The 12,384-nt window shown below is 40.2% G+C and overlaps 1 protein-coding gene across 1 annotated transcript in view; it reads left to right on the top strand.

Annotated features, from left to right (window-relative positions):
* The window catches only part of LOC117935686 (solute carrier family 2, facilitated glucose transporter member 1), an 8,914-nt gene extending 3,437 nt beyond the window's left edge, over nucleotides 1-5,477 (top strand). Inside the window, exons 7-12 of the mRNA XM_034858066.1 lie at nucleotides 1,286-1,533; nucleotides 1,928-2,112; nucleotides 2,676-2,777; nucleotides 3,324-3,425; nucleotides 4,009-4,212; nucleotides 4,599-5,477. Of these exons, the coding sequence (XP_034713957.1) occupies nucleotides 1,286-1,533; nucleotides 1,928-2,112; nucleotides 2,676-2,777; nucleotides 3,324-3,425; nucleotides 4,009-4,212; nucleotides 4,599-4,778 (1,021 nt within the window). The 3' untranslated portion in view covers nucleotides 4,779-5,477. The remainder of the gene's footprint in view (nucleotides 1-1,285; nucleotides 1,534-1,927; nucleotides 2,113-2,675; nucleotides 2,778-3,323; nucleotides 3,426-4,008; nucleotides 4,213-4,598) is intronic.
* Nucleotides 5,478-12,384: the final 6,907 nt, after the last annotated feature.

The raw sequence follows: 12,384 nt of genomic DNA, 5'->3' as shown, positions 1-12,384 counted from the left end.
GTGACACCCAGGTTTCTAGCAGTCTGGGTGTGGGCTACCACAGAGTTTTCAATTGCTATAGTCAGTTCTTGAATAGGAGAGCCCTTCCCTGGAAAAGAGGTTCAGTCTGGTCAAGGTTGAATTTCAGATGGTGTGTGGACATCCAAGAAGAAATGTCAGACAGGCCGAGACACGTGTTGTTACTTGAGTTTCAGACTCCGGAAAGGAGAGAATTAGTTGGGTGTCATCTGCGTAGCTGAACGCTGTGTGGGTGAATGACAGACCCGAGGGAGTAGGTGTACAGAGAGAAGAGGAGGGAACCAGGGACTGATCCCTGAGGAACCACAGTTTTGACAGAGCACATTTCTGAGGTAGATCCTCGCCAAGTCACCCGGTAGGTTCGATTTGTTATGTAAGATTTGAGCGAAGAGAGCGCAGAGCCTGAGACCCCCAGATCCTGGAGTGTTGAAATAAAGATCTGGTGGTTCACTGTATCAAAGGCAGAAGAAAGGTCCAGAAGGATGACAACAGAAGAGAGTGAGGTTGAAGTTGATTTGAAGCTGCACAGTAACAGCAAGGTCGACTGTTTCTGTTGAGTGGCCAGCCACTTAAATGTTTTTTTGAGTAGTGGGGTAACTCTTGCCTTTTTGAGGGAGAGGGGGAAACAATTTTCTGATTACAAATTCCAATACTGGTACGATAACAATGCCGGGACTTTGGCATCGGTGCCTAAACGATACTATTTTTGATACCAATTTCACAAAACAAAATTACATTACATCTTTTTATTTATTTTTCAGCTTCTACTACATGAGCCCCATCTCTTTGCATAACGTAGAGTTTTTTTCCCCGTATATTAGATTTCAGTGAAGAATTGACTCACTGACACGGATGAGGTTTACTCCTCTTTATTGAAATTGGGTATTGAATGACGATACTCGATTCTGAGGAGGCAATTTGGTCCGTGCCTAAAAAGTATTGAATGCAGTACCCAGCCCTACCCAGGATATGGTAGATAAAGCGCGAGGTTGGATACAGAAAAGCCATTTGAAGGAATTCTGTAATTTATTATGTTCCCACCTCTGACTTGTGTTGACTTGTGTTTTTCTTCTTTCTGAGACATCATAATCAAACCTTTTGTGTTTACAGTAGTGAAGTGCCAATCTTACCCAACACCAGAAATTAAGAACAGATTTGTGGTGATGGTGCTTTGTGTTGAAGACTTATTGTGAGAATCTTTACAGATAAAATACATATTTTTTGCATAAAAATATACAACATATATGTTTTTACAAGCCTTGCCAAGTCCTGCTTTGTTTTACAAATCGGCTTCACTCAAAGTACAAAAGTTCAAAGTACAACAAGGTTCCTCCTGCATGTGTTTGCTGCAGGTGGCTGGTCTGGACACAGTGTTGGGTACAGAGCATTACTGGGCCATGATGTTGTCCCTCTCGGTCATTCCGGCCCTGACCCAGTACCTGGTGCTACCTTTCTGCCCCGAGAGCCCTCGCTACCTGCTCATTGACCAGGGAGAGGAGAGCAAAGCAGAGGCAGGTGGGGCCCACTTTAGTCATTAAGCTTTAAGGGTGTATATAATATCTTAGAGACATCTACGGAGGAAGATTAGGGCCATGTGTTCTTAATTTAAAGTCTAAATTCAGACTTTTAAAAATTAAAAATTGTTTTCACCACTATGTATTCTATTTGTCTTTGTGTTAGCAATGGTGGTGTTTGCCGTAGCTTCCTCTTCAGCTTTACGTTTACCTGGCCGTCCTTTTACAAACTTGTCCATGCTTTGCTAGCAGTGCAGCAGAATCATGCATTATTTATATTTAGAATTGTAAATGGTGTAAAACGTTTTTCTAGCAAAATCACAAAATACAAGTATGAATCTGAAAACAATATAGAATAGACCACCTTTTAAAAAAAGGATGTTTTAACTCTGCAGCCTTGCTGAGGCTGAGAGGCAGCTCAGACAAGGTGTTTTCTGAGCTGGAAGAGATGAAGGAAGAGGCTGCCCACACTCAGAGCGGCGTCACCATCCACCAGTTCTTCAAGAAACGCAGATACAAGCAGCCCATCATTATCGTCCTCATCATCAACTTGGGCAGCCAGCTGTCCGGATTTAATGCGGTGAGTCTTAAAATGCAATTTGTCTGAGAAGGTTTTTCTGGCAAAAGTTGTGAGGCCAAGATCCTGCTGGTAAAATGTTTTTTGACATGAATTTGAAGGCTAATAACTAATGACCAGGGCCAAATAGAATCTATGGAAGCTGAATTTTGTAGAATTTTGCAGAATTTTCTGTAGATTTTATAAGAAAAAATAAAATAAAATAAATAAATGTAATCAAAAGTTGTATTACATTTATTTAACAGAAATAAATGTAATAAAACTTAGCTTAAACTTAAATAAAACTGTCCACTAAAATCTGCTGATTCTGTTTGGGTCTGCTTATGATTGACATTATCCGTAATATAAGCGAGAGAAAGTGTGGTTCAATCTTTTTGCATGGCTTGCTTCAGCCGTTTTATGAATACTTCACTTGCCGTGTTGTGGTATTTATTCAATACATTATTCAGGCTCAGCGCTACTCATTCTGGGGCAGTGTGTCAGGACAATACCCCCGCCCCTAAAAACCCACAGAGACGTCCCAGTAACCCACAAAGCTCAAAGAAATGTCTGCTCTTTTCTTCCAGATCATTAATTATTCCACCAGAATGTTCCAGGCCAAGTTTGATCAGGCCAAATACCTGACTCTGGGCGTGGGGGCTGTCAACGTGATATTCACTCTGGTGGCAGTGAGTACAACACCCAGGGGAAACCTTCACATTCCAGCTCCCTAGTTGAGTAACACTATTATTCAACACATTATCATATCTCTGGAAAAGACTGGGAAGCTCCTTATCTTCTTTTAGATTCCTCTTAAAATGATCTTTAAAAGTAAAATCTATATTTCAAAATTAACAATAATAGAGAATGCCATTATGTATCATAGTTTTGTGTTTTATTTTACAGTTTTGTAGCTCCTTGCTTAATGCTGCATACCTTTGAAATGGTTTTTATCATTTTTTTATCCGCTATTTTGTCTCGCAAAGCACTTTGTAACTTTGTTTAGAAAAGTGCTATACAAATAAAGTTTATTATTATTATAATAATATTGGCTAAACCTAAGAGTCTTAAGTTTACTAAAAATACAATGAAATTGCGTATTTTGCCACAAAATTATAGTACTCGTCACCATTTCCTCATCAACAGTTAACAGCTTGAGCCACAACATAGTAATGTTGCATTTTTGTTTAAAAAAAGAGCAGAGTCCCCACTGTTGATTTTTTTTTTCTTCCAAGTTCTTCCTGATGGAAAAGGCAGGAAGGAGGAGATTGCTCCTGACTGGTTTCATCTCTATAGCAGTCTGCAACTTACTTATGACCATAGTGGATTCTGTCCTGGTAAGACCCTCTTAGTGCGATTTCTTTTCCTCATTTGCATAGTTTTGTATCAATATTGCATAAATTAGGCAAAAGCTATCTATTTGTTTAGGGTTAGGATTTTTAACTTTAGTCACCAGTTGTTTGAACATAACACACATTTTAGAGAACAGCTGACCTGAGATTTGATTTGAGTGAAAGGGAACACTAAAGCGGCCTACAGATAATCCACTCAGCGCAGGCCGTTCCATTGATTTCATACGTGGAAAGCGGCAACGCCCGACTAGGCGTAAACGCTACCCTGGGGTTACCGCACCGCTGGAATTGCCGCCGTGCGCTGCGCTAAAAATTCTAATTATTTCAACTTTGACCTGGAGATAGGTCTGGCCATGCGGGACTAACTTTGACCTGGTTGCTACTGACCTTTCAAGGCGCAACCGTCTCTTTGCTCTGCACCTTACCGCGGTTTTGACACAGATCATGTGTTGGCGGCTTAATAACAACGCCATTTCAGCTGACAAATTTAAATATAAATTACACCCTAAAACTGACAATGACTTCCCTACATCCAACACTTAAAGAAATGTGTCTATCCATCGTGCAGCACCTGGTCCCAGAGCTGCGGAGCCTGCAGGTCCTGCTGGTTTTCTGCCTGATTTCAGCCTATGAGCTGGGCCCGGGCCCCATCTCATGGTTCATCGCTGCCGAGCTGTTCGACCAGCCTGGCCGACCCATCGCTATGGCCTTCACCAGCATGCTCAACTGGGGAGGGAAATTTGTTCTGGCACTCCTCTTCCCTCCTTTACTGGTGGGTTTTTACTGTTGGCCTGTATGCTGTGCAGCATGAGTGAGTTAAACTTCAGGGGACACTTTAGAGGGGGATTTCTTGCTTGCTTTTGCAAGTTCCCTTACACCTTAGAGACGCAACTGTTAAACAGGTGCTATAAATCTGTTCAATGAGTTATATAAAAACGCATGCTTATTACTGTAAAACAGACATAAATCCGAGAAGTGAAATATGTATAAATGTATTGCTAACCTCCTTTAATATCAGGTTGAAATAATAGTAATTAAGTTAACAGTGATCCAGGGGAACATCTATTTGCTATAGTGCTGCAGAGATGGCAGCCATCCTGAAAACTAAGTACCCCAATGTAAATAATACGCCTGTCTGACTCTCTCACACACACACAGAAACTCTGCGGTGAGTACATCTACCTCTTCTTCATGGCTGTGGCTCTGGCCGCCTTCTCCTTCACCTGGATTCGCCTCCCAGAGACAAAAGGCCGTACATTCGATGACATCGCAGAGGAGTTCAGAGGAGCTGAGGGCATTCCTTTGCACAATAATATTGGATTCAACACTTTCACCTGATGCACCTTTCACCCATTACTGAAGCTGGTCATGGTCATACTGTTAAAAAGGTCCATTTACCCAATTTACCAACTTTTTTTAATCAGATGTTAGTACATTAGGTGCAACCTCAAATACTTGTGTTTCTACTAGAACATGTTTACATGCTTTTATGTTCCAAAAACCTTTTTCTCATACTGCTGCACCTGTATTCACTCTCTTTCTTAGAAGCTCTGTTGGAGCGCCTGACTTTTCAAGACCCCCTTCCCAAAAAGCCCAGTCTGCTCTAATTGGTTGGCGTTTTCGCATCTCTGCTCATGCTGAAGTCTCAGTACACTCGGGTCAGTCTGCAACGAAGTTTACAGCAGGACTTTGTATCGTGAAAAGACGCTTCTAAACCAGATACTACACAACCGGACACATTTCAGCAGTAATGTGACCTAAAATTTGGGAGAAATAAACAACATTGACAGGCAAGATTCCAGGTTTTCCTGGCGTTGTATGTAGCATGTAGTTACTATAGCTAGCAGTGGACAGTAACAGAATACGGCAGCATGTTCAGAGATAACAGATAAAAGGCTTTTAGTGTATAACTTTTTGATATTAATAAATGTCTGTTACATTCAAGCCAGACTATCAGCTCCACACAACTCTCTCTGTATTTCTCAGTATGGCTGTGTTCCCGCGCAGAAACTCAAGTGAAGATAAATACTTCTTCTGAGGCATAATAGTTAAAGTTTTGAACAGAAAAACCCAGCAATGGTTTTTCATTACACAATGTCCTATAGGGGTCAGCAAAAAAATCAATTCATATTATAATCTCTGTTCAAACTCGACCGATTCAAAATCGATTCATACAATTTTAAAAACCTATTCATTTTTTTTAAATAACTTTTTTATATTGTATGTATACATCAATAAAATGGCAGATACTTTATTGATCCCAGGGGGAAATTCAAGTTCCCAGTAGCTTACAGACATCACACACATAACATACACATAAATCATAACAGAATGTGAAAATAACAAATCCACATGAATAATATGGATATGAATACAAACAGTATATACATGGAAAAGGTAAATACATTGACATACTGTGAAGTTTTTATTTTTAAATGGAGAATCGTTTTGCAGTCGAGAATCAATATTGAATCAAAAAAATACAATAAATCGGAATCTAATCCAATCATGAGATTTTCTGAATGGTACACCACTAATGTCCTACTTACTCAGGATAAGATTTTACAATAAGCAAAGTTATCTGGGAGTTGTCCTGATTACTAACAATATTAGTTCTGGAAAGAAATCTTTAAAGTGCTCATATTATAAAAAAAAAAATCTCTCTTTCTAGGATTCGGGTTGTTATTTTGTGTCTCTGGTCCTTCCACACACATATACAAACTTGGAAAATAACTATCCATGTTGTTTTGAGTGAGATACGGTGTCTTAATGTCCTCTGCCTTCAGTCTTTCTTTCTACGTCACTAGCCGAGACAAGGTGGCTAACCGTAGCACATGCTAGCACTAGCATGCTAGCTCGATCGCAATTGCAAAACACTGCTACAACACACACTAGTTGACCATAATCTCCAAAAGAACTACTTCCATGTTCCTGTTCTGCAGGTATTCCACAAGTGGCCCTCCTTTAGAAGAATTATCCCAGCTAATCTGGCCTTGTACTGACCAACGTTGGAAAAAGATGTATCTGCAGTAATGTGCAGTACACCAAAAATATGGTGTTTTTTGAAAATTAAACCATGTAAACCTGTTCTGGTACTCAGACACCGCAAATCGTCACATGAAAAGGGAACTCCCTGCTGAGTTCAAAGATAGCACACACACAGAACTGTATGTCATACAGTTTATTATCTGTCAAAGGTGGCATGGCCAAAGCTTAAGGGTCTTTTACCAATAACAAAGGAAGTCTCTGCTAGGTTCATTGATACCTCACATTAGACTCTACCTTAAATGGGGCACTAGGTATGACAGGGGGCGTGGCTTAAACATAGAGGGCGGACCAAAGCATCACCAAAGTAGAAGGAACTCTTTGCTGAGTTCAATGACACCTCACACAAGACTGTACCTTAAACAATTCAAATGGTATGAAAGGGGCATGACCTGAGTGAGTGGGCATGGTTAAAGTATAGGGGGCGGCTCAATATCACATGTAGTCCACACATAAGTTTCATGTAAATCAGACGATTTTGTCATTTAAGGCTGATTTCCTGTTGCCAGTTGGTGGCGCTATTCCCAAAAGTCCATATTTGCCTGTAGATGTCCTCAGGCCTGGACTCTTGGTGATTGTGGGAAATTTCAAGGAGATAGGAAAATGTACACTGCAGTTACAGCCACTTTCTTGTTCACGCTAAACACTCAAAATGACCGCCATGCAACACCCACACAGTTTCACAATTTTTTTATCTTTTAATAACTTTTATCATTAAGGTCTTTAGATGACACAGACTGGATTTAAAGTCGATGTCATGAAATCTCTAGGAGGAGTTCGTTATAGTATAGCACTTACAGCTTTTAGGCCTACTTCCTGTTGCCACTAGGGGGCATTAGGACTTGGAGCCAATATTGGCGTGTATATGTCGTCAGGGTCAGACTCTGATGAATCCTGAAAAGTTTCGAGCCAATTGGACAATGTACACTCAATTAAATCCCACTTCCTGTTTTGATGGCGAAGAGCACAAAACGGCCGCCCCGCCAAGTTTTTCTTTTAATAACTTTACATATTTAATGTTTTATAATGGCACAGACCAAATTTGAAGTTGATCGGATGAAATCTCTAGGAGGAGTTTGTTAAAGTACCACATGTAGAAATGGTCAAAATCGCACAAATGTTGAACTTTCAATTCGAAATGGCGGACTTCCTGTTGGGTTTAGGGTACGGCTCCAACAGAGTTTTTTGTCCGTCCTGCCGTGGTACATATGAGTACCAGGTTTCCTGAGTCTACATTAAAGGTACTGCAGGGGCTCAATTGTTTTAATTCTGTAGGTGGCGCCAGCGAGCCATTTTTGTGAGCCTATTCCCAAAACCCTTAAAATATGTAAATTTTCAGACTTGACGCGACCGCCAAATTTGGTGAGTCTTTGAATATGATAAGTCCCCCAAAAAGGCAGTTCATTTGCCGGAAGAATAATTATTCCTTCCGTTCCAATAGGGCCTTTGCCGCTGTCGGCGTTCGCGTCCTAATTATGAACCTGAAAAATGAGCATAACACGGGCACTTTAAAAACTCAAGGGCACCATAAATAAAATTCCACTCAATAATTTAGGTGAAGTGACCCTTTAACCACCCTAATGTTCATCCCAAAGGACAAACTGTGAGTCAGAGTGCAGACAGTGTGTCTTGAGGAAGCTGGCATGGCCTTAGTTTCCCATCAAACACTGTTCTGATTATTATCTGAGAATTGAAAGTGTATAAACCGATTGATATTTATAGTTCCTGATTTAAAGCATTTTGTAACTATTATATTGTTATTTTGTAAAGAGAGAACCTTCTAAAGGGGCAAAGGATGCTTACAAACAGTAAAAAAGTGAAAAAAGTCTGCAACTGGAGTCAGACTTGTTTTCAGGGTTATTTGACTAAACTATTTTTTGACTCAATGAAAACATTCATGCTCATTCGATTCATTCATCAATTTGGGTTTCCTGCTGCACAGACACAGCAGCCTTCCAGTTTATTATAGGTCTGTGAAATCTCATATCTCTGAACTATGTCCACTTGTAAGCTGTCTGTGAAAACCAACCACAGCAGTGTGAATAAACATTTCATCCAACACAATCTACTAGAACTTGCAGAAACCGCAGAGGAGGAGGAGGCAGAAGATCAGAGGACCGACGGGGTTTTAAAATTCCAGGGGCCGAATCCAATATACTGTACATGTATACATGTATATGTAAATCACTGCACTGGTTATTGAAAGCCAGCTTCTAATAACTAATGGCACTCAGTCTGGGTCTGAACTCAGTTTTGGCTTGTTTTTACTCATTACCTGGATTTGAACAAAACATTTTTTTTTTTACTGCCCGTGATGAAGAAAAAAAACATAGGGAAGCAAGGTAATGAGCAAGTTAGCAACTTGTTTTATAACAAGGTAGCGATTCCATTAAAGAAAATGTTTAATGTTCAAGATTGAGTTTGTCTGAATGCCCAGATTTCTCTGTCTCTCTGCAAAAGTAGGGACACAGTGCCATCTACTGTACTCAACTAGGGGTTGGTACTAATAATTAAACTACAGTACAATTCTGTATAGCATTATGCATCTTACTTTGAAGGATATTTGGCAAACTATATACCTTAAAGCAAGCTTAAAGTATTAAATTTAGCAACCATTCATGCTTCATTACTTAGTCACAAAAACTACTCTGAATCTGCATCTCCTCGGCACTTCCGGTTACATTTATGGCGTTTTTAATGCACCATTAATGGTACCTGCTGGGCAGCGGTGCCCCGTCCTCCTTTTTCCATTGCAGATTAGTACTGCCACATGGGTGAGGCGAGCGTGGCTGGTCGTCATAGCAAGAAAACTAGGCCAGCACGATTAATCGTTTTAAAATCGCGATCCCGATTCACCTTGAACACCATTTAATTTTTAAATAAATTTAATTTCTTTGTATGACTTTGGTTCTCATTTAATTTTACAAGCCGAATGCTTCACAAACTAGTTTCTTTCTATTTTTTTCTGTGAGTTTTAAACATAGACTGTATAAAATAGGTTTTAAAGCGCTCCCATGCACTGCAGTTCTCTCCCTTCTCTTCATTGAGGCCTCTTTGTTTACAGGCTTTTAGTGATGCGCAATGTGCTATAGGTGCCAAAAAAATCTGGTTAAAATGACCGAGTAAATGTCCTTAGTCTTTGTCAATGTCTTTCATAGAGCGAATAACAGTATATCTGTCCAACCGTGCCATTTCCCGTAGACTTGCAAAGTTTCCGACTGGGAACCCAGAAATTCAGACATTCCATGTAAAAGTGAAAAGAACAAACAACATAGTCCGTGCCCGGCAAAGTCAGAAGAAAGCAGCAGAGTCCTATTGGATTATAACTGTGTCAGATAAAAGCAAGTGCCTTGCAGTGTAAGGTGGTAAAACATGTATGTAGACAGAATTTGAAAGTAGCCTGCATTTGAGAAACGAACACAAGGAGGCTAACCTAGCTTACCTTAACAAGGTAAAGGAGAACGTCAGGTCCCCTTTCCCCGAAACAGAAGCTAAGCCCGGTACAGGGCATGTGTGTATGGATACGTAGGGCCAGCAGCATGACGGACACAACAGCAGTACAGAGAACACTACAGGCTGCTTTCACCAACAACGCGGTAGCTGGTTAGTAAATACACAAGAATATGGGGGAGGGAAGCGGGGGGTTAATATGCGGATTAATACTAGCATGTTCAAAACCAAAGTTCAAAACACCTGTTCCTGTACTTTATGTCTTCTTTAGTCTGTTGGCTGTTTAGGTTTCTCTCCTGGATCACGTCAACACATTCTGCACTCCCTGCGGCGTCTTATGTTGACTGTTTACATATCTGAGCTCATCAGCATATTTACATCATATGTACTGGTATTATGGTGTTGAATGTGAATACATATTTCTAAAATGGTATGATGTTTTTGTCGAGTTATTACACAATACTTTTTCTGACCTTTTCCAATCCTCCAACTAATAACCCATATTACTATATTACTATATTACTTGGTTTGGTACTGTTCATTTGTTTTGTCATGGTCAAAAAAAATCGTGGCAGAGAATCGTGATATCAATTCTAAGCAAAACAATCGTGATTCCTATTTTTCCCAGAATCATGCAAGCCTAGAGGAAACTGCCGTGACCTAACGCAACACACACAGAACAATGAAGGTGTTTTTTTTTATTCTCGTCATGTGGCTGTTTGCCTCCGACCAATCAGTCTGCAGGTTTACACGTCACTTTTTTGGTATTGCCTCCGCTTGCTTGGAACCTCAACTGAGATGGTACTAAATAAAAAAAAGGACCTTTTGGCAGGTACCAGGGACTTTTTTTCGTAATGGAAAGGCGAGTGTAGTTGAGGCGGGTAGGTATCTAGCATCTGTTCAGCTTGAGAGCGGACAGTAAATGTACGAGTATTTCGCTGTGAAAATAAGAGTGTCTTCCTTCTGGCAGTACTATACACTGTTACTAAGTACTGGAGCCCGACACATATGGCGATTTTTGAGATAAATACAAATTTTGATTTTAGAAAGGGGGAAATTCACTGATTAGTAACCACAATGTGGTGGCCAATAGATACCAAAACGTCTGCGATAGACCAATAATGGCTTGAATTTGGCAGAAAAAGTTTGGTTGGAAAATTCTATATAATGAGAAATTAAATTAAATTGTCCGGGCCCTTTTATGTACAGTATGACAAATAGCATGCTCTTATTTTACTTTAATTTAAATGTTACAACTTTCATTGACTTGGTTTACATAAATGTCATCTTTTTTGTGATCAAGTTTTTTTTAATGTTTATATATTTAAGACACAAACGGTGACAAACAATTATAATCAATACACTGAGACGGAGAACGCATCCAAATAGGAAAAGGTCCACGTGCAGTTAGACCGGGTGTGAGGTAATTCCCAACAGGTTGCAATCATTCTCTTCAGAACTGTAAGTCCAGCAAACACAGCATCTTTAAATATTGCTTCATGTTAAAAAGCAACACAACTGAACAGCTGCATTGTTAATGCAACGGGGGCGATGGACTGAGTGAAGGACCTTTACTTCCATTTAAAGTTACACAGACAGGATAGACTCAAAACTTTGAGGATCACATCACACAATGCAGTGACACTCCAACCTGCAGCTTGTCATTCATGTGTATCTATACAAAACTCAGTTTGACTCTGGTTTTTTGGCATTTCTTTAAACTAATCACAATCATCTATGGTGGCCTCTGCCAAATAGCCTCTGGGAGGAACTTGTTTTGGTGGAACATGTGGACGTTCAAAGGTGGTTTTAGTCGTGAAACACAAAACTCAGATTGGACAGGTAGTCTAGCTAGCGGTCTGGATTAGTGCTCAGAAATCCCCCAGAGATTAGAACGCCAACACATAGAAAGCAGAAGGTGATGGCCATCCGGCCGAAATGAAAGATATCAAATAGAAATAGACGATATCAGACTAACTTTCCGGCGGCACCTTGAAATCCCTGAGGTGTAAAGTCGTGGATGTAGACTAGTGTCCAACAGAACATGGATATTACCATCATTAAACAACGTCTCCTCAGGGCGCCTGGAAGGCTCAGTCTGTAGAGCGGGCGCCCACATGTGGAGGTTTGCTCCTCAACGCAGTAGGCCCGGGTTCAGCTCCAACCTCCTGCCCTGTGCTGCATGTCATTGCCTTTCTCTCTCCCCTTTCATGTCTTCATCTGTCCTGTCGAATGAAGATATAATAAAAATAAAAATGCCCGCAAAATAACCTTTAAAAAAATAAAACATGGCCTCCTCAGATCATCAATTATTGTCTTTTGCATTAGATTTAAGGTAATTTACAATAAAATCAAATGTAGACAGTAGGGGTGATCCGAGTATCCGGCTGAAACGAGTATCCGGTACGGATGAAGCACTTTTGCCGAGTACAAGTATTTTACGAGTAAT

This window comes from Etheostoma cragini, chromosome 20 (genome assembly GCF_013103735.1).
Source record: "Etheostoma cragini isolate CJK2018 chromosome 20, CSU_Ecrag_1.0, whole genome shotgun sequence".
Lineage (NCBI taxonomy): Eukaryota > Metazoa > Chordata > Actinopteri > Perciformes > Percidae > Etheostoma > Etheostoma cragini.
Note: the sequence above shows the minus strand (reverse complement) of the source record. Positions and strands in the feature narration are given on the sequence as shown.